Source organism: Lathamus discolor, chromosome 1, assembly GCF_037157495.1.
Source record: "Lathamus discolor isolate bLatDis1 chromosome 1, bLatDis1.hap1, whole genome shotgun sequence".
Lineage (NCBI taxonomy): Eukaryota > Metazoa > Chordata > Aves > Psittaciformes > Psittacidae > Lathamus > Lathamus discolor.
Window position 1 is genome coordinate 46,695,954 of NC_088884.1, and position 21,564 is coordinate 46,717,517.

General features: G+C 39.8%; 1 protein-coding gene across 1 annotated transcript in view; it reads right to left on the minus strand.

Moving 5' to 3' along the window:
• SLC6A15 (solute carrier family 6 member 15) overlaps window positions 1-21,564 on the minus strand; it is a 47,551-nt gene that overhangs the window by 18,641 nt on the left and 7,346 nt on the right. Inside the window, exons 3-5 of the mRNA XM_065669722.1 lie at window positions 17,272-17,740; window positions 9,711-9,868; window positions 9,127-9,253 (exon numbers count right to left, since the gene is read on the minus strand). Coding sequence (XP_065525794.1) covers window positions 9,127-9,253; window positions 9,711-9,868; window positions 17,272-17,560 — 574 coding nt within the window. The 5' untranslated portion in view covers window positions 17,561-17,740. The remainder of the gene's footprint in view (window positions 1-9,126; window positions 9,254-9,710; window positions 9,869-17,271; window positions 17,741-21,564) is intronic.

The window sequence follows — 21,564 nt, forward strand, 5'->3', positions numbered from 1 at the left end:
GCTAATGGTGAAAGGTTCTGGGTATTCTGGGTTCTTTCTAAAATACCCTTTTTGGAAAAGTTATTTCTTTGCATATGTTCAAGCCAAGTCCTAGGCAGAATTTACTTTTCACTTAATTCTTAAATAGTAGGCAGGCCTAGATGAACACATATGTTTTCTTTATGACATTACCTACATATGATACTGTGACTTGTATACTATGAAAAGCACCACTCTAAAATTGAACACCATTTTGAAAATTTATAGAAAACAAATTGTTGCTTGTGTCTGCTTTGATATGACACTCAAACCAACAAGCAATTAACTACTATTAGAAACAATAAAATCATCATCATGAATAAATCAAAATCAAATTCAAAAAAACAATCAAAAAAATCAATCAATCAAAATCATCAACACAGGAAAGAAGCATTTGCCAGCATAGATGAGTTTTTTCCAACACGGGTGATGCAGTTGTATCAGTTTGAGTCTAGACTGTCAACCCAAATTTGGGTCCAGAGCATTGAAAATGAAAAAGATACTGGCACATACTGCATGATTTAGCTCAAATATGTGACATTTGAGCCAGAATGTGTAGTACATGAAAGATTCAAAAATTAAGATCTTTATCCTTAACAGTTGCACAGGGACGTATTTTCACAGGGTTAAGCTGCATGACACCCATTAAACAGAAGTTTAAAGCTTAAGTCTTTAAGTCACAAATATATTTTCGCCCTGTCTGTTGTTGTTTTATTGTTCCAATCAAGCAATACTTATACCTTCATTCCTGATGTTCACAAAAGTTAGAAACAGTGGATTATTTATTTATTCTCTTTAGTAATCAAATTAAAGAATTTTCAGGTCCATATAATTGTGATATCAATGTCCAAACATATTTTTTTCCTCTGCATTTTCTTTTCCACAACTTCACTCCATAACTCCCCTTTTATTGGCTGACATTGTCCAGTCACCTCAATGCTTATTTAATACTTTTTAGCTTCATTAGCATAGGACGTCTTGTTGTCTAAAGTAATCACCCTATCGTGAGCTCAGTGAGTTTCTGGCTGTTTGCATACTTTACAAAGATAACATATTCATGGGGAGCTGCTTCACCCTATGATGAGAAAAGGCTTAACCTTCTGCACAGTATCTGTTCCTGAAGCTGCAAAACCTTCTGTTTCTGTTCCTGATGTCGTGTCTTGAAATTAGATTTTCTACATGTTGTACGGCATATAAATAATTATTCATAGAGGCAGCAAGGACACTGAAGAGTTTAATTTTCATTATGCACTTTTCTTCATTTCTAGGCACAGTCTTAATATCTGTTACCCCACATGCTGAGCTTCTGAAGCATTTTGCCCAGACGGCACTCAAAACCTCATATATGTCTGTAAATATGCTAGAAGTCAAATTTCAGATCTGACTTAGACACATTTGCATTGCCTCTGAAGAAATGGGTTCCCATAGCTAAGTAATGATATTCTGTAAAATAAAATTAGCCATTCAGTATTATGGGTGTGATGATAAGAAGTCAACAGCACACTCAAACATACATCAAGGCAGGGAAAGCACTGAGTCAATTCAGCAGCGGCAATCAAGAAAAGGTAAAAACTAAGGGAGTGGCAAATTATTATATTCACATTAAAGACATGATAAGACATTAACATTTTCCTGACAATTTGTTCTAGAATATTATTAACTTGCTTTAATAAAAATGTGCTTTATGAATTCAATTAGCAACACATACCGTGAAAGTTCATGTACATGTAATATGGGGGTTTTAACGATATAGCAGATCTGAGAATTGTTCCTGTTAGGTCAAAATTCAGATTATCCAGTCATACATCTCCATTTGGGGCTAATGTTGCATGATTGAGCTGATACAATAATTTCATTACTACCAAAAGAGAGGTCCTTCCCACTGCAACTGTCTATTCCTTTCCTAACTGCAAAGTCACCTCCTCCCTCCTGCATCTCTGCTTGTCCTCACTTTATCCTGTGACAAATCAGTTTAACTCACAACAAAAACCAAACTGGAATAAAAATTGAAGCATTTTGCTGGCCTAATGAATTGCATCTCTCTGTGAAGGTCTGATGAATGCCACAGTGGGCAGGAGTGAGAGTAGGAAGATTAAAAAAATGCCCTCCTCCTCCCAAGATTGCTAGATTTGTTCAGTTGGGTTTTATAGCAGAACATCCCACAACAGGTGCTTCATGTAAGAATGGTTTGAAGAGTTTCAGAGAATGAGAATTAAATCCCTGGGTCCTTGACACAGCTAATACAGAGCGTGGGTACACTGCCAGAGTGTGATCTGGCCCAGACAACTTCTGACCCATGCAGTATTGGCACAAGTGTTTTCTGTGCAGCATAGCAATACAGACCCAGCTTCTCTGCATTCAAACTGCAAATGCAATTAAGAAATCTGATGCAGATTGTTAGAATGTAATTTCTGTGTGTGTGATAAATACTGTTAGGCTGATTCTGCAAATTCCAGGTACTTCACCAAACTGCTAAGTGAATCCTGAAAGCTGGTAATTGTGTAATGGGGAAAAGAAAGATATAGAGGGCTAGAAAAGGAAAGGAAGAAGCTATAGAAAGAAGTTTAACAATTACAATTCAGTTAATTATATATTTTTTATTTTTTTTTTTTAGTGCTTGTGATAAAGTAATGATTTAGTGTCTCCAGCATTTTTTATATGTCTTTGTGACCACGTATCCCTACACTATGTGTTGGTTAATTTTCAGCTACCTGTCAACAGTAAACTAAGTAAAATCTTCAAGAGACAGACTGTGGATTTGTTTGCTACTGTTTAGTTGTTTGTAACACCATTTTTCTAGAAAGAACTTGGTGGTTTTGAGGCTGAATGCAAAATTCCATGTTTATTTCTTCGGTGGCAGTGCAGGTTTAAGCAATTTCCACTCTCAGTCCTTCCTTCCTGCCTCCACACCACCACATCCATTGTGCCAGCACAGCTGTTTGTGCAGCCTGTGGTGAAAATGGGAACCATCTGAGAAATCCTTGGGCAGCAGAGAGGAATCAAAATCAAAAGGAAGCTTATAACAATGTGTGAACTAAGACATATTAGAGCTTGACCTTGCACTGGGACATCTATGAGACCTATGGAGGACTTGTTAAACTGACCCTAGAGGACCTGACGTCTGGGTAAGATTTTAAAGTTCCTTATGAAATTTCAAACTGTGTCTCAAGAAGCCTCTTATTTCTCTAATTCAAAAGTTCTTTCTTTGTGTAGTGACCTTACTTTCAGCCATTTACCACTTGTAAGCCTCTTTACAGAATAATCTTAAATTCATTTGGAAATAAGTCTTCTGCAAGAGTAAAGACAGATCCTTAAGTGCCTCCTGTTCCATCCCTATTTTGCTCTCTTCTCAGAAAGCGAGTTGAATTGTAGCCGTATGTTTATATAAAGGTTTAGGTAATGTGTACATATGTATTGCTGAGGTGAGTAGCTCGAGAGAGGACGCCTTCAACACCGGAGCTGGGGAGAGCTCAGCGTCCAGGAGCCTCAACTCAGAGCGGCCACAGCCACCGAGGGAACTTCAAGTCCTCGACAGGACCTGCCCAGGAGCCGGCAGCTCCGCTGCTGCGAGCAGGGACTCACAGGGGGCGGAGCCAGGAGCAGCGGCACCGGCCCTGAGTGGGTAAAAACCTGCCCCGGGGAGCGCGGCGAGCAGTTCGCGCGGGCAGGGGAGCGGGATGGTGAGCGCCCGTCGTATGGGCAGGGCCCGCGCTGGGAGCTCTGCTCTGGGTGCCCCGGCGGTGGCAGCGCAGGCACCCAGACAGAGCCGATGAGAGGGGAGGCTGCAGGGCAGAGCTCGGGGTGTAGAGGGTGCCTGCACGGGTCTGGTGAGGGAAAGGTGCACGATGGGCAGGGCTGCACTCGGTGCTCCCGCACGTGGTGGCTGAGATGCGGGATGCTATTAATAGGCTGCAAGATGTCAGGGTGGCTGAGAGGAAGCAGAGCTGCTTGCTCCAGCCCCAAACTGTGTAGGGGCCTCAAGCTTCCCCTCCAGCTCATGAAGGAAAGAAGGAGGCCACCAACCCGGGAAGTTGGGAATTGGTGACAAAGAAAAATAACAAACAACAAAAAATGGAGGAAAAGGACAATTAAAAGCAAGGGGCTTCCTCCGAAATCTGTTGTCCCCATGCAGAACTGCTTTGCTGTCCTGCAGGAGGCTAATGAGGAAATGCACTGGCACCAGAAACAGCTGGCTGATGCACAGGTAAAGATCTCTACTGGCGCTGCCAAGAAAAAGCGGTGGGTCGTAGTAATAGGGGACTGTACTTTGAAAGGGACAGAAGCATTCGTCTGTCATTCTGACCCAGTCTTGAGGAATGTGTGTTGCCTACCTGGGGCACGGATGTTACAGAGAGGCTGCCTGCTCTACTAAGTCCCACTATTACCCACTTCTAGTGATCTATGTGGGTGCTAGGGATATAGATAGTAGTAGCCTGGGAAACATAAAGACTACAGAGCCCTGGGAGAGGTGGTTAGGGGCTCGGGAGCTCAGACAGTCTTTTCATCAATTCTTCAGGACACAGGGGAGGACTTATACAAAGCTGGGAGGATTGGCCAGGTTAATAAATGGTTAAAAGGGTGGTGTCATAGTCAGGGGTTTGGGTGTCTTGAACGTGGTACCGAAGTTTGTAGGCCAGGTCTACTGGGGGCTTGTGGAGCTGGTTTAATGATAAAGAAGGGGAAGAGCAGTTTTGGTAGGAGGCTTGCCAGACTGGTCAAGGAGGCTTTAAACTAGATGTGTTGAGGGAGGGGGGCATCATTCCATCCCAACACACCCAGTCAGTTGCCAACACCTATAATGAATGCTTGGAGCAATATAGAGATATTCCAGCCACTCCAGCCAACAAGCCGGCTTCATTTCGAGCTCAGCTCAGATGCCTCTATAAAAAATGCCCATAGCATGGGGAGCAAATAAGAGGAATTAGAGATATGTGCACATCTATGGGGGTATGATATAATAGGCATCACAGAAACATGGTGGGATGGCTCCTATGACTGGAGTGTTGGAATGGAAGGTTACAGGCTCTTTAGAAAAGACAGGCCCGGCAGGCAGGGAGGGGGAGTTGCCCTTTATGTTAGGGATAGGCTGGAGAGTATGGAACTCTGTCTGGGGACAGGTGAGCAGTTTACAGAGAGTTTGTGGGTCAGGGTTAAAGGGAAAACAGTGATGGGAGACATTACTGTGGGAATTTGCCGCCTGGTCAAGGAGAACCTGTGGATGGAGCACTCTACAGACAGATAGGAAAAGCCTCACGCTCGCAGGCCCTTGTTCTCATGGGGGACTTCAACCACCCTGACATCTGTTGGAACGATGGCTCTGCACGGCACAAGCAATCCAGGAGGTTCCTCGATTGTGTGGAAGACAACTTCCTTCTGCAAGTAATAGAGGAGCCGACAAGAAGAGGTGCCATGCTTGACCTTGTGCTCACCAACAGGGAAGGGCTCACTGAGAATGTGGTACTCCAGGGCAGCCTTGGATGCAGCAATCACGAGATGGTCGAATTTGAGATCCCCAGGACAGTGAGAAGAGCGTGCAGCAAGCTCACTGCCCTGGGCTTCAGAAGAGCAGACTTTGGCCTCTTCAGGAGCCTGCTTAGTAAGGTTCCATGGGATATAGCCCTGGAGGGCAGGGGAGCCCAAGACTGTTGGTTGATATTCACAGAATCACAGAATCCCAAGGGTTGGAAGGGACCTAAAAAGATCATCTAGTCCAACCCCCCTGCAAGAGCAGGGTAACCTACAGTACATCACACAGGAACTTGTCCAGGCGGGCCTTGAATATCTCCAGTGTAGGAGACTCCACAACCCCCCTGGGCAACCTGTTCCAGTGCTCTGTCACTCTTATTCAAGGATCACCTTCTACAAGCTCAGGAGTGTTGCATCCCAACTAGAAAGAAGTGCAGCAGGAGGGCCAGGAGACCTCCTTGGATGGATAAGGAGCTGCTGAGGAAAATTCAAAGGAAGAAAAGAGGCTTATAAAAGGTGGAAGCAAGGACAGGAGGCCTGGGAAGAATACAGGGATCTTGTCCGGGAAGGTAGGGACCAGGTTAGGAAGGATAAGGCCCAGTATAGAATTAAACATGGCTAGGGATGTTAATGATAACAGGGAAAAATTCTATAGAAACACAGCGAATAAAAGACAGACTAGGAACAACATAGGCCCCCTGAGGAAGCTCTCGGGAGAACTGGCTACCCAGGATTTGGAGAAGGCTGAGGTTCTGAATGACTTCCTTGCCTCACTGTTCACTGTCAAATGCTCTGACCACACCACCCAAGTCTTGGAAGGCAGACGCAGGGACTGTGAGAATGAAGTCCTTAGGCCCACTGTAGGAGAGGATCTGGTTCGAGACCGTATTAAAAATCTGAACATGCACAAGTCCATGGGACCTGATGGAATCCATCCGTGGGTCCTGAAGGAGCTGACAAATGAAGTTGCTAAGCCACTGTCCATCCTATTTGAAAAATCATGGCAGTCAGGTGAAGTTCCCCATGACTGCAAAAAGGGAAATATAACCGCCATTTTCAAGAAGGGGAAAATGGAAGACCCAGGGAATTACAGACCAGTCAGTCTCACCTCTGTGCCTGGCAAAATCTTTGAGCAGATTCTCCTGGAAGGCATGCTAAGGCACATGAAAAACAACAAGGTGCTTGGTGACAGCCAGCATGGCTTCACTAAGGGGAAATCCTGCCTGACCAATTTGGTGGCCTTCTATGATGGGGCTATGGAACTGATGGGCAGGGGTAGAGCAGTGGATGTCATCTACTTGGACTTGTGCAAAGCATTCAACACTGTCCCACACGACATCCTTGTCTCTAAACTGGAGACATCTATTTGATAGGTGGACCACTTGGCAGATAAAGAACTGGCTGGATGGCCACACACAAAGAATTGTGGTCAATGGCTCAATGTCCAGCTGGAGACCAGTAACAAGCGGTGTCCCTGAGGGATGGGTATTGGAACAGGTCTCATTCAACATCTTTGGGCAGTGACACGGACAGTGGGATTGAGTGCGCCCTCAGCAAGTTTGCCGATGACACCAAGCTGTGTGGTTCGGTTGATATGCTGGAGGGAAGGGATGTTATCCAGAGGGATCTTGACATGCTTGTGAGGTGGGCTGATGCCAACCTTATGAAGTTCAGCCATGACAAGTGCAAGGTCCTACACCTGGGTTGTGGCAATCCCAAGCACAGCTACATGCTGGGCAAAGAAGAGATTCAGAGCAGCCCTGCAGAGAAGGACTTGGGGGTGCTGGTCAACTGAAACATGAACATGAGCGGGCTTCAGTGTGCACTCGCAGCCCAGAAAGCCAACCGTATCCTGGGCTGCATCAAAAGAAGCGTGACCAGCAGATTGAAGCAGGTGATCCTGCCCCTCTACTCTGCTCTTGTGAGACCTCACCTGGAGTATTGTGTGCAGTTCTGGTGTCCTCAACATAAAAAGGACATGGAACGGCTGGAACAAGTCCAGAGGAGGGCCACAAGGATGATCAGGGGACTGGAGCACCTCCCGTATGAAGACAGGCTGAGGAAGTTGGGGCTGTTCAGCCTGGAGAAGAGAAGGCTGCGTGGAGACCTCATAGCAGTCTTCTGGTATCTGAAGGGGGGCTATACGGATGCTGGGGATGGACTCTTCTTTAGGGACTGTAGTGACAGGACAAGGGGTAACAGGGTAAAACTCAGACAGAGGAAGTTTAGATTGGATATAAGAAGTTCTTTACTGTGAGGGTGGTGAGGCACTGGAATGGGTTGCCCAGGGAAGCTGTGAATGCTCCATCCCTGGCAGTGTTCAAGGCCAGGTTGGACAGAGCCTTGGATGGCATGGTTTAGTGTGAGGTGTCCCTGCCCATGTCACAGGGATTGGAACTTGATGATCTTAAGCTCCTTTTCAACCCTAACTATTCTATGAGTCTATGATTCTATGATCATCACCAAAGCAATGAGGAAAAGAAAAAATGGCTTCTACACATTAATGTTAAATGAAAGTTGCTGCGTGCATTCCAGAAGTGGGGTTTTTTTTTTATTATCCTGAGTCAAGGTAATTAATGAAAGGAAGTGAAAGATACACTCATTTGAAAAAACCTAACACAGATTTCAGATCCTCACGGAAATAAACTGTCAAAAATTATAGGAATCTATCACATGTAATACTTTTCTTTGTGCAAGCATATTTAAGATGACCTCTGCTGAAGTTAGGCTGACACACTGTACCTTATTATTTAGGCCGGGTAAGAGTACGTAAACAATCGCTGTGGCTCAATTAACAGACAATAGCTTGTGGAACTCAGTCTGTGTGCCAGTATTCACAAATACCAATTATTTCAAGCAACTGAAAAAAGGAACTCGGGCAAAAACACTATAAAAACATCATACAACTTTTTAAATGTCCCTGATTATGTTCTTTATTAAAGGAGTTAAAAAAAACCCAAACAAATTAGACGGAATTGAAAAAAAAACAACAAAACAATATGAAATAAAAATAAATTAAAATAAGCATTTTGTATTTCAATAGCAAGGATAGTGCAAAGTGTGCAACTTGTTACGAGATAAGCAAAACCAAGGGATAAAGAACTTCTAATGCTATTGCATAGTATGTCCATGTAAGACCATCACTTTATAGTGACAAACCAAAGACCAATTATCTCAATTCCACTGGGTTACAAAGCAAATGATACTTTTATCACATGCATTTCATTGATGTTTACAGTTTTCAATTTTCTGCTTTGTTAGTAATGCAACACCAGGAAGTACCCTACCAACTGAAGTGTAAAAATATCCTTCCACCTTTGTTTTTCAGCAAGCAAGCATAAAAAGCAGTCAACATCAGGAAAAGAGTAATCAGAACTTTTTTTTCGTGCAACACACTAAGCAGCACTCTCCTTATTTCATTACTCTTTAAAATGCTGTTGACAGTGATGTTCCTTTCAAAATACAGTATATTTACCTTAAATTATGGGGTTTTGTTGCATTTTTTCTAAGTATAATAATGTGACATCGTATTAAGAAAACCAGCTTTGCATGCAACACTCTTTCCCCACAAGTATCTCTTTGAACTGGGTGGGGAGGTTTTCCGTTTGGTTTGAAGTTTTAAGAACATTAATATAGACTTACAGGTATGAGATGTATTTTTAACTAAAGGACACTGGTCCCATGGTAGTGGATGCTGAAAAGACTGGGAAAAGTAAAACAGACTCCATCCAATAATGACATTGTAGTACAGAGCCACAAAGAAACACACCTATAAAAACAGGACAGATAAAAAGAAGTTAATGCAACTACATTTGCAAATTAAAAATTAAGAAAAAAATCACAACTGAACTTCTGCATATTTCAGCACATCAGCCACTGAACCTAATTAATTAAGTAAGAAAAAGAACTGAATGTCTTGCCCAATCAAAGTACTCACCAAAATTTTTGCTTTTCTCTGTATTTATCATGTAACTCCTATACTTTTACAGGCTTTTTTTCTCCAAAAGACTACTTTGTTCCCTAGTTCTTAATTTCAAAAGAATCACAAAATACAAGTTAAGTGGTTTTACGGACACATCTATATCAACACTTTTTAATGTTTTAATTTAAGATCTCCCAAAACATTGTAAAGTGACCTTGATGCTCAACTACAGATCAGTGGCCTTTCCCTGCAGCAAAACAGAAAGTCTAGAAAACAAACCACACAATTAATGTTAAGAACTTACTATACAGCTTGCAAATCCAATTCCTCCAAGTTTGGGGCTGATGTAATTCCATACACCAATACTCCCTCGGCGGATCCTCTGCCCCACAGCAAGCTCCAAGAAAAAGAGTGGAATCCCTATTATCAGTAGCAAGATTAAGTATGGCACAAGATAGGCACCTGTGAAAGGAATAAAGAGTCAGAGTGAGTGGAAGCAGAGTCAGAACTCGACACAACAAATGTGAAACCTAACAGCTTCAAGTCCGAATTAGTGTCTGCAAAGCTTTTCTGATCACATGCAAAGAGTAATTTTACCTGTATACAGCCCATTTCTAGCAGGCTCCAGAAAGAGACTAGGGACATGAGGTGGAAATTAAATGGAGTATTGTAGGTCCGTATCTCACGTTACTCAAAAATGCTCAAAAACAACCAAAATACAACTGTTATTTCACCTTTGTACATATGTGTAACACATTTTTTCAACATTTTATTCCTAGGAAGTGGTCATACAATACTAACTTAAGCACGTATCTTCATTTATTTCAGCAAAACTAATAGGAAGCAAATATATCCATACACTAAGCGCACTGAAAAGTTCAGAGCCTGACTTACTCCTTGGTGTTGCAGAGTATTTAACACTAGAGCTAACAAAACATTCAGCCACCACCAATCAGCAACGTGGCACCTAATTTTCAAATGCCTGGCTCTTATGCTGCAATAGAGTACTGTGCTGGCCAACAAACTCTAAAGGCTTAGGACTTTTGATTGCAACCATTGTAATGCTAAAGAAAAGCACTTGAGAGATGCAGACAAGCTACAAAGCAAAGGTCTAGAGACCTCAGGAGCTTAGACTCAGAGCTATTAAGTTGTATAATCAATCTCTTCATCTCCGCAATGAGAGAGAAGCTGAGCAAATTTCAGAAACCAATTTGGGATTTATCCTCAACTCCAGCTAAGTCCTACTTCAAGCTTCTTCATCCAGCGTCAACTTTCTAGGGCCTTTTTTTTTGCAGTCAAAATACACTATCATTTGCATATCCTTAATAGGTAGCTTATCTCATGGAATACAGCTTATTTTAGAAGAACTGTGCAGGAGACTGCAGATTTTCTGGTACTTTCCACTCCTATGTGGGTCCACTTGCTATTTTGTTCTTCATGAAACACAGAGAAACTGGACATCACCTTCTACTATAAAGATCTTGCAAAGATCCTAAGCAGGGAGTAACTACAGTCTCAAGCCTAAGAACAGTAGGAAAAAAGACAGAGTAAATAAAACTTAAAAAAACCCACTGCTGGAGACAAAGAATATTGATCTTATTTACCTCACAGTCTACAGGCTATTACTAGAATGCAATATATCCTTGTGCTTTATTTTCATAACATAATATGATATCAATGACACTGACCAGCATTTGGTCAAAACCTCTGCCAGGCTCTGAACAATATACCCGTTTTGAGGTTACAATACACCCTTCATAGAGCCAAACATCATGGTCTATCTACTCACTGCAGGACACTTAAGTGCTACTTCTACTGAGGTAGCAACTACATTCCTGTCCAGTATTTTGGTGTTTTCTGTATCATCTTATGTGCACTAAACAGAAAGAATACTAAGGACTTAATGTCTACTGTGACAAGTGAGACAACAGAGACAGAAGGAAACAAATGTATGGAAAACGGAGGAATAGAGCGACAACAACATTCCAAAATGAGGGGGACCACCTGTCTAAGAACATACAAGACAAATAATACCATTAAACACCCTTGATTTATCATATACATTCTCTCAAGATTTCTGCAAGACAGAAGTACAGTTAACTCACATTGCAAATGAAAAGCTTTGGCGTTACAAGCTTTAAAAATCTGGTCATACAATTACCTGAAAGCCAACAGTACATAGTTTCTTCATCATATAACACTACTGTGAATGACACCTGGGGTCTTAATTAGACAGGTGTTGCATAGCTGTGCACAGACAAGCCTAAACAGCTGAAAACAAATGACTTACCCTCTATCCCACTGGATGACTGTACTAGAGCGGGAACTGAACCCAGCTCTTCAGTGTCCCAGCCCACAACCTTAATCACAAGGCTGCAAAGTTAAACACATATTTAAAGACTGGGCTGACGTGGGTGTTTTATGGTGCAGTATCAATGTAAGTTGCAAGATTTATCAGTTAGATTCAACTAAATGATTTACAGAAATGTGGTTTAAATCCATGTCACATTACATGACACAATCCTATATTCAGTGTGTGTAGCCAGCAGAGTTCACCTGTATACTGCAGGGCTTGTGCAGAGCACCTGAAGTGCTGATCTTCTCATCAGTCCAACCTGCTGAGCTTCCTTTTGATCTTGTGTCCCTCCCCAGAAAAAGGACATAATGGAAAATAGTGTACCTGTGAGTTTCAGTGTGGTACACTTTGGACATTGGTGGATTATACAATGGTATATCACAGCTCCAAAGAGCTTCTATGCCCTATAAATAACATGAAACCACTGCATCTCTAGACAAGTATTTTGTTTCAGCCTTCTCTTGAAGCTAGACATCAAAGAACTGTAAGACATCTTCACTTCATCATAGACCAGAATCACTATGGAAACAGATCAGTATGCCTCCAAGTTGATAGCGCATGAAAACATGTGTCCTTGGAGTTAGAATATTGGATAATTTTTATTTGAATAAGAACAATAAACTATACAAGCTGGCTTTGAACAACATCCTACAATTAGTTATATCATCTGCTTCATCTACCCGCTATGCAGCCTTCTGAATATTACAATTTTGTGCAGTTCAGGATCCCCAGATTTCCCCTTCTATATATTCAAAATTATTCTACTGTAAAGTCACTTTTTTGGATATTTTTGCCTTAAACACTGGCTTTGATATTAGAAAACTTATCTCAGCACCATACGGACAAAAAAAAAAAAAAAAAGAAAAACAACAACAACAAACCCTCATCCTTCTTCACTAGAATGAATAATAAAGATTCAAAAGATTGCAGGAACTGGTGAATGTTAATACTGTACACAGCACTGCTTCGATTTCTTTTTTTTTTTTTAATTAACCAAGCACCATAATAGAATACCTGGTAAATCATTTCTCTTTACTTATTTTTAATGTTGAATGTTAAAATTTTAGAAGTTATGACAAGTGGGCAACAAAACGTTATAGGTTTCCCATCTACGAAGCTCCTATAAGTGAAAATATTTACTATTACAAAATACAAATTGTTTTTATCAGGAAAATCTGATAAAAGGTTTTATGTTTTATCTGTAGGTTTGCAATTTATCTTACTGATAGGACAGTCTTCCTGTCATTAGTCTTTCACTATTTAAGTTCAGGTATGCCTATTTACAAAATTGTGCTTAAAGGATGAAAATGCCCTTAGCTAATAAACTTTAATGAAGAATTACAAGAAAAATAGACATTTTCAGCACACTGAAGTACAAATGAATTTTGAGTCTGATCATACAGTTTAAGTCTGAGCTCACAAAATAGTACTGAAGTCATCAGTGAATTCAAGACACTGATTATGAATTATTGATCAAAAGCTAAATAATTAACCCACTGAATTCATACTCAGTGTTGGGAATACTATGTAATATCTGCTTTGCTCCCATTTTTCTTGTATTAGACAATCAAACTGCAGCTTATAACGACTACCCAATGTAATAACACTCACTCAAATATCACCTAATCTAGCAGAACAGCTGATTTTGTTTGCTTTTGTTCCTTTTAATATGTGAAAGTACCGTTTTATTTCTGCTAATCCTAAAAGGAAATGATAACAAAAGCGAATAAACTTTAAACGGTTCTTTGAAAAAAAGTACAAGGTATGCAAGCTACTCACACCAGGGGATAGCTATAAGCAGCAGGCAAATATTGGTCTAGTCTGTCACTATTTATTAGCCGTATGGCAAGACTGGGTACACCTGACTGGTTTATTTTCATATGAAGCTGAGGCAGCTCTGAACCTACTGCATGCTAGTATGGGCTCTGAAACTGTTATATAGGAACTGTGCCTATCTGAACAAACATACATAATTGTCTTCATATAGTAAAGAAGTAATAAATAAACTGTAAAGTGTAAACATTATGAATACAAAAAATTTCTAAAGCTAAGTTAGAAAATACCCAGCTCCAGTGCAAATAACCTTTTTGAGTCATCAAGGAATAAACAGGGTTTTTTTTCAGCTGTAATACACTGAAAACGAGTGGAATAGGTACCTTAAGTGTCAGATGAGAACTGGGCATTGCTTACCAGAGGTAAGTAGGACATGTGGTGAGGACAGAGGTGAAGCAGGCAAAGATCTATAATCAGTTCCTCAAAACTTTACTGAACACCTTCAGACCCTCATTCACAAAGGCTAAAAATTCCTTTGGGCCCTCTGTTTCATAACAAGTCTAGAAAATGAGCACCCTGAAGTACTCAGTCTCCTCCCAGCCAAGTGTGAATTCGAGCCAGCAAAGAGCTACCCACTCTAGCTGTATCTTAGTTGAGCACTAACAAAACCCCATCAGGTATTACTCTAAATATTTACAAGTTTATATGAATGAAAACAACAGGAGAAAACTGTTAAACAATCACAAGAAATAAAGCGAATTTATTTTGGTGGTGCGGACCAGACCCAGAAACACTGATTGGAAAAATACCTATGGATGGCCAAGCATCAGTGCAGTGTAGCAATATACAAGTTACTTTTAAACATGGTATCACAAATAACTTACTGAAGCAGTACAGAGCTCTGAAGTCAGGAATGCTGGCATACCACAGTCCATAGCCATAAGCAAATGTAATCCCTCTAGAAAACAGGGCAGTAAACACCCAATATTTTCCCCACAAAATCCTCTTATAATATACATCTAATTGGGCTAACTTGGCTGTATCTTTTCTGTGTTTATTTCGTTGGGTTTGTTCTTCTGTTTACAAAATGCTGGGTTTGGTATCCTTCTTAAGAAAAAGATAAAATTGAAGATTACTGCGTGGTTAGGATTTGCCTTCTCCTTTACTGGTGGCGTTGGAACACTAAATGTTCAAAGAAACTTGTGAAGGAAACTAATGAGTAACTATGGGTTTAAATTTTTTTTGTTTAAATTTTAAGTATGTTTACTGGTTTACCACTTTTCATTATACTCCCCTTACCTGACAGTATTTGCCAGATAAAACCTCCTTAAACATAGGGAAGAAAATGAAAAATGCTTGGACAAAACCGAAGGTGGAGACCTAGACATGTTTCACTGAAACAGCTCTAATGAAAATCCACAGAAAGGCTGTTTACCTTATATCGGAGACTCCAACAGGTATTTATGGTAATGCTCTCTCAGCAGAAGACTACAGAGCAGTTCTGACACTGATACTTAGAATGAGTTGCATAAACCCACTCTTTTACCTAGAAATAAACGTGGCAGAAAGCTGGAACCTCATATAAAAGGTAGACAGAGATTTTCTCACCATGCATTTGAATTTTTCCCTCCTTCCTTTTTCCCTCCTCCTATTCTTTTACTTGTGAGAATTACCTCTCCATCTGCAGACACATACACAAGCACCAATGTACTTTATGTTTCAACATTTTGTGTCACCCTCACCATATTGCATTATGGTTAACTTGAACACGAAGAAAGCTTTAGCTCTAATGATCACTGGCTTTTCTCTGCTGCTCTGAAGGTTGCAATTCACTAAAATGGGGAAAAATTACTGTTAAAGCCAAATACATCCTTGGTTCAGCAATGTGTAGAAAACATTATTTCTCCACAGACTCCACATCCAAGTTCCTGCAGTCACAGCACAGGGGAAAACATTTAACGCCAATCTGAAATGATTTTTTTTTATTTTTCCAAGTTTGATTAATGAAGTGCAATAATGTCTGAAGGTTGGTGGGGTTTTTTGGTTTTGTTTTTCCCAAAATGTGGAATTATTAACTAAATGCATTTAAATTTTATCTGAATTCAACTAAAGCTTGTTGGCAGAGTAACTTTAAAAGCTCCTGATAGCATAAATCCAACAGCCTAAGGAGCATACCTGATGGATCTTTAATGTTGGTTCGAAGGACAATACAATGGTCTTGCAAATTTAAGAACTAACTACATCAAGCACAGACTTTCAAAAAGGACACCACTACACAGAACAAACTGCTTTAGTGCATTATCCTTGAGATTACATCCTGACATCCATACCTAGGATGAAATTAAAACATTTTAATAGTTACACCTTTAACTATGAACCAGTTTGGTTTAAAATTATTAGCATATGTATTATTTTTTTCAAATAGCAGTAATACTTGATCAATTCTATACTGTGTCTAATAGAATAGATGAGATTGCCATCCACTGAAATGCTATGGGCTTTGAGAAACTACACTTAACAAGTGTTCTCAGTTAATTCTACAGTCACAGATGAAGAAAATTTTAGATTCCACAGGAATCATTAAATCAACCATTTAATTGCTTTCTCTCCAGAATAAAGTAGAAAAAAATGAAGTTAAATGAGAATTAAAATAAAAATAAATCTCTCACAATAACTAGATATAAAAGAATTCTATAATAATTTTATCCTGAAGATGGAATATTTCAAAGTATAACCTTCATTTTTACAGCCTGAACTGAGAAAACAAATAAAGAATTATACTCTGATCATATTCTAGGCTTATTTCTATATTCCTCAATCACATCAGTTTTGTCATTCAACTTTAAAATCCAGCACAAGTAAAATCTTGTTCTGTGTTTTCTATTCTGCAGTACAGATTCACTTTTTATATCATAGAGAGTGACAAGTTTGGTTTGAATTCAGACAAGTAAATAGCTACAATAGGATGTGCGTTAATGTAGTATAGTGTGTACAGTACAGCATAGAATAAAACACTAATCCTGCGTCCAGAGGGAAGTCTCCAGCCTCATACTTCATACTACATTCAAGACCACAGGTGGACAGCTAACAAACAAACAGTTTGATGTTAATGGCCTAAGTGAAAGGTAACTTCTTGTTTAGGAAAATAGTTAACTATGTAACAACACAAAACAAATGCATTCTCTTAAGGTAATGATTTAAATTCATTATTAGTAAATAAAACCTTTTCACTCATACAGTATTTTGTTGTTCTTGTAGGAAATAATGATCAAGTGGCCTAGGAGATAAAAGCAATTAAAAAGTAAAGGTGTGAAGCTTAGTACTGCTAAATACTGAAGACTGAATGTTGCTTTAGTCTTTGAAGTGGATGCAGATATAATGCCCCGATTTATTGTCCAATGAACAACACATTGTCCAATGTCCAGCTATGAACAACACTTCAGTAGAACAATAGCCAGGTCCTAAATAATGCAACCTCTCTGTAAATACATGTTTTGCTTAGACACTAATTTGACCAGTAGTTAAAGTCACATCAAGAGCTTTCTTCCATAAAATGAGTAAACTGAATTTTAATCTGCTACTTACTTTAACAGATGTGTCTCACTAAATAAAGAGAATATGGTTTCTCTTCATAGGTTCTGGTAGAAATTAAAGGAAAAACCTGACATGATGGAGCAGGTTTTGTTTGATAGGTTAGCTTCATCATTTAGATATGACCAGCTATCACAAGACTTACCTCCGCCGTTTTTCTGACACAGATATGGGAATCGCCACACATTCCCTAATCCCACAGAAAATCCAACTTGTGCCAGAATATATTGGAGTTTGCTGTTCCAAGCAGGTCTTTCATCTTCTACATCTGAACCTTCTTCAACATCAACATCTTTTTCTTCCTGATCATCAACCATAAGTTCACTCTTCTTAAAGGGATCATCTGTAGAGTCTTCATTAGAGAGAAGGTCCTTAACTGACTCAATGACCTCATCATCTAGTTCTCTTTTCACTACCTTGCTGTTTTTAGGCATTTGTAATAAGAGAAAATCAGCAAGGAAGTCAGGTTCAGCTGAGACAGATGGACAAGTGCTGAAGAAAGCTCTCCCTCTGCTTGGCCAAGAATACTGAAGCAATAGGCCTGATGAGTCCTTGATACCAGGGAATCAAGAGTAAGGACTTCGTTTTCTGAAAGTTTGCTCTACTGAAACTATCTGTGAAAAAAATAAAATAAAAAAAATAAAGGATGAATGAGAAGAAACTTATTTAGAAATCATACGATTCGGTTTACTCATTTGTGCTTATCTCAATTATTTCACAGAAGGAAAAAAGAATAAGAAAGGGATGTTAACCCATTTCCAGATTGTAGAAATTAAGTTCACTGTACTTAAATATTTATGGAGGATACATTTCATTCACTTGCTGAGAGTTTTGGTTTTGTTTTTTGTATCTTCAATACTGATGAGCTAATTGTTCATATTTTGACAACATAATGATTCTTTTTATCAGGCATAACTGTATGCATTTTATAGAAAAATTAGGAGCCCAATTTCATTACTTCCTGATTTAACAGCTGTATTTGAATGTATTAAAAATGTATTTTAAACAAAACAGAGTAAGTTTTTCAGACCACTTCAGAAAGTCATGCAGCAAGCAAAATTTTTATATATAGGATGCACCTAGTGCTTCAAAAGCAAGGGTGACTTGTTTTCCTATATTCTTCAAGGAAAATATAATCACTACCATATTTTCAAAGGAGAGATGTTCATCATGTATGAAGTTTGATGCTTTAGTTAGTTTCTTAGAAATAGGAAATAATTAAACATATCTGAAACATCTGAAAAGCTGTAACCAAACCCATTTTAAAAGCCTGCTGTTTCAATTCTGTACGTACAGACACAAAAATGCCTGCATTTGAATACGTATTCTCTTTACCACAATGAATCATTTAAAAAGACACACAAACTTGCTTGCAGCTGCCACACTGAAGGTAACCCTAAGATTTTGGGGAGGGATGTTTTTCAAGAAATTCCTCACTAATCACATGGAATAGAACTAGTATGTGCAAAGCCATCTGCACAGTTAAGAGTCTTAAAAGGGATTTAGATTATGTGTTAAGCTTCATGAAAACCCTGAAGAAAGAATACACAAGGAGTCTAATCAAGAACTGCTAACTGATGAACATCAGAAATTACTCCAAGATAAAGGAGACCTTTCACAGTTTTTGCTTATGGACCTGCTGCAACATCTGGTCCTTAGCACTATCATGTTCTGATGAACTCACACATAGCTGAGAACTGCAAGGTATTACTGGTCTGTTAGTAAAATAACTGAGAGATCAAGCATCTCACAGCTGCTTCAACCACAGACCCAAAAAAAAAAAGACTTCAAGCCACTGGAACACAGCCCGCACCTTATGAAGGTGAGACTGCACAACACAGAAGTAAAACCTCTGTCACTGCAAGTACTATCACCAGCCTTGTGGCTGACAAAACAATTATATTTTTCAACAGTTTTTAAGGATTTGGAAGTTGAACATCACTCCAGTTGCCTACTGAACTCCACTGTAACCTCTCTTCCTTCATTCCCTAGGCTCCCATCACTGACTTCTCACATCTCACTCCCTCCTGTTACTGCCTCTTCTCAGCAACTCCAGCTCTGGCAGTCAGCCCAAATGTTTTATGCACAGTAGAGCCTACCAGTTTCTGCTCTGCTTCATTCTCACCACTGTTACTGGAAAGGTTCATGGTCCTATAAACTTTCCTTCTGGCACCTGAGAAACTAGTATCAGGCTTTGTTTTGACTGATACCAGTTCTTTAAAAAAAATTAAGTGTATGAGCTATACACAGAACAGTATAACGGGGAAAAAGAGTTGTTGAGACAATGCAGAAATCCTAATACTATATCCTGTATATCTAGGCTAAATCAATGTCTATTTAGGCCTCTTTCTATCTGTTTTGTCTTTTGGGTTGTAAACTCTTCAAAGGACTACACCCTCTTCTAGTCCATGTACGGTTCAGTAGCTCTTAGCTGTGACTGAAATATGCAGGTAGAACCAGAATGCAAACACTAATAATACACTAAGTTGAAGCATTTTAGCAGTTCTAATAGAGCTTTGGGACTATAAGCATCTGGTGCTTCAGCTACTACTTTCAGTCACATTTGAAACCTGTCTTTTCCGTTTGTTCCTCTGAAGTAAATTAGAGCAGCTTCTCAGTTCTAGTAATTACTAGTAAGTTCAGGGAGTACGTTAAAATTAAACAATTTTCTCTCTGTAATAATGTAACGGCTGTATAAGTGAAACTACACAAGTATTTGTCTGTAGGTCTCAAATCCTTCTCTAACTGTAATAGGCAAAATATATTTTCAGTAGAAAAGGCACAAGCCACCTATCGGTATTTAATAAAATGCTTTAAAAGGTCTTATCTGTATTAATTATCTTTGACAGAGTAGCTTGCAGGGCAGCATCTGGAGCTCTAACAGATGAGTCAATTCCAACAGAAATTGCATCATTCTGTCCTGTCATGCATTAAACATTGCATTAGTACACTTCAGAATAGACTGGGCTTGATACTTTTATTCCTAGCACAGAACAGTATTAACATCCCTTTCATTAATCTTCCCTTAAGCAGGATGTTATCCATAGCACTATTACTGCATAGACTGCAATACTTACAGAGCTTAAGAAAATGTGGGAGGCATGCTCAGCACACTGTTACTTGGCTCTTCCAGCACTGGTTTTCTAACTGAGTATGTGTCACTGTACAAACTGCATCAAGGATGCAGGACAGCCCTTCAAGATGATACATCACAAATCCACAGGTGGTCTCTGACTGTCAGATTTAACAACTTGTTCTCTATACTAAAGGAGTCAGTACCAAACCAAATGAAGAGTCCTACCTCATCAGACACCTCAGGTACAAATGCTCAAAGCGTGGTCCCAGCTAGTTTGTGCAAGGACTCTGCCATTCCATGATAAGCACTCCCAGAACACATTCTAAGACACCACAGAAGCCTCTTGCTTTGATCCAAATCAAACCCTCACAGAAGGCAGATATCAAACTACTCGGCCTGAGTAACATCTAGATATGGATGCTCCCAAGTGAAGACTGAATAGTCATAGAATCATTTAGGTTGGAAAAGACCTAAGATCATCAAGTCCAACTGCTAACCTAACACTGCCAAGTCCACGATTAAACCACATCCCTCAGTGGCATGTCTACATGTCTTTTAAATACCTCCAGGGATAGTGACTTGACTACTTCCCTGGGCAGCTTGTTCCAGTGCTTGAAAACCCTTTCAGTGAATCATTTTTTTCCTAATATGCAATCCCTTTAAGGAAATCCAGTTTCCTAATATGAATCCCTTTCCTAATAAACCATCCCTTGAAGCCATTACCTCTTTTCCTATCACTTGCTGCTTGGGAGAAGAGACCATACCCCACCTCGCTACAACCTTCTTTCAGGTAGTTGTAGACAGCAATAAGGTCTCCCCTGAGATTTCTCCAGACTAAACAACCCCAGTTCTCTCATCCACTCCTCTTAAGACCTTCAGAAACTTCACCAGCTTTGTTGCTCTTCTTTGGACATGCTCCAGCACCTCAGTGTCTTTCTTGTAGCAAAGGGCCCACAGCTGAACACAGTATTCGAGATGTAATCTCACCAGTACAGGGACATACCTTGTAAAGTTGTAAAGTTATTCACCAGCATAGTTCAGCTAAATACGAGTTTAGCTGAACAAGTTCTTTTTTTGTTTTGTTTGTTTGTTTAATAATACAGTATTGAACTTCAGCCCTTCAACCTGTAAAATGCTGGTTTAGGTCCCCACATCATTTCAATCTAGCCCAGTATATAACTGGAACTCTCCATTAGCATTGAACAGTAATTAGAAAATAACATGCCAAATTCTGTTACACGGCCCTTTCAGGTCGTTCCACTATTAGCTACCTACTACACAGCCTTGTGCAGCAGTACACTATGAGATATTCCTCCTAAATACCATTAAAAATCTACATAACAAATCACCATATTTATTGAT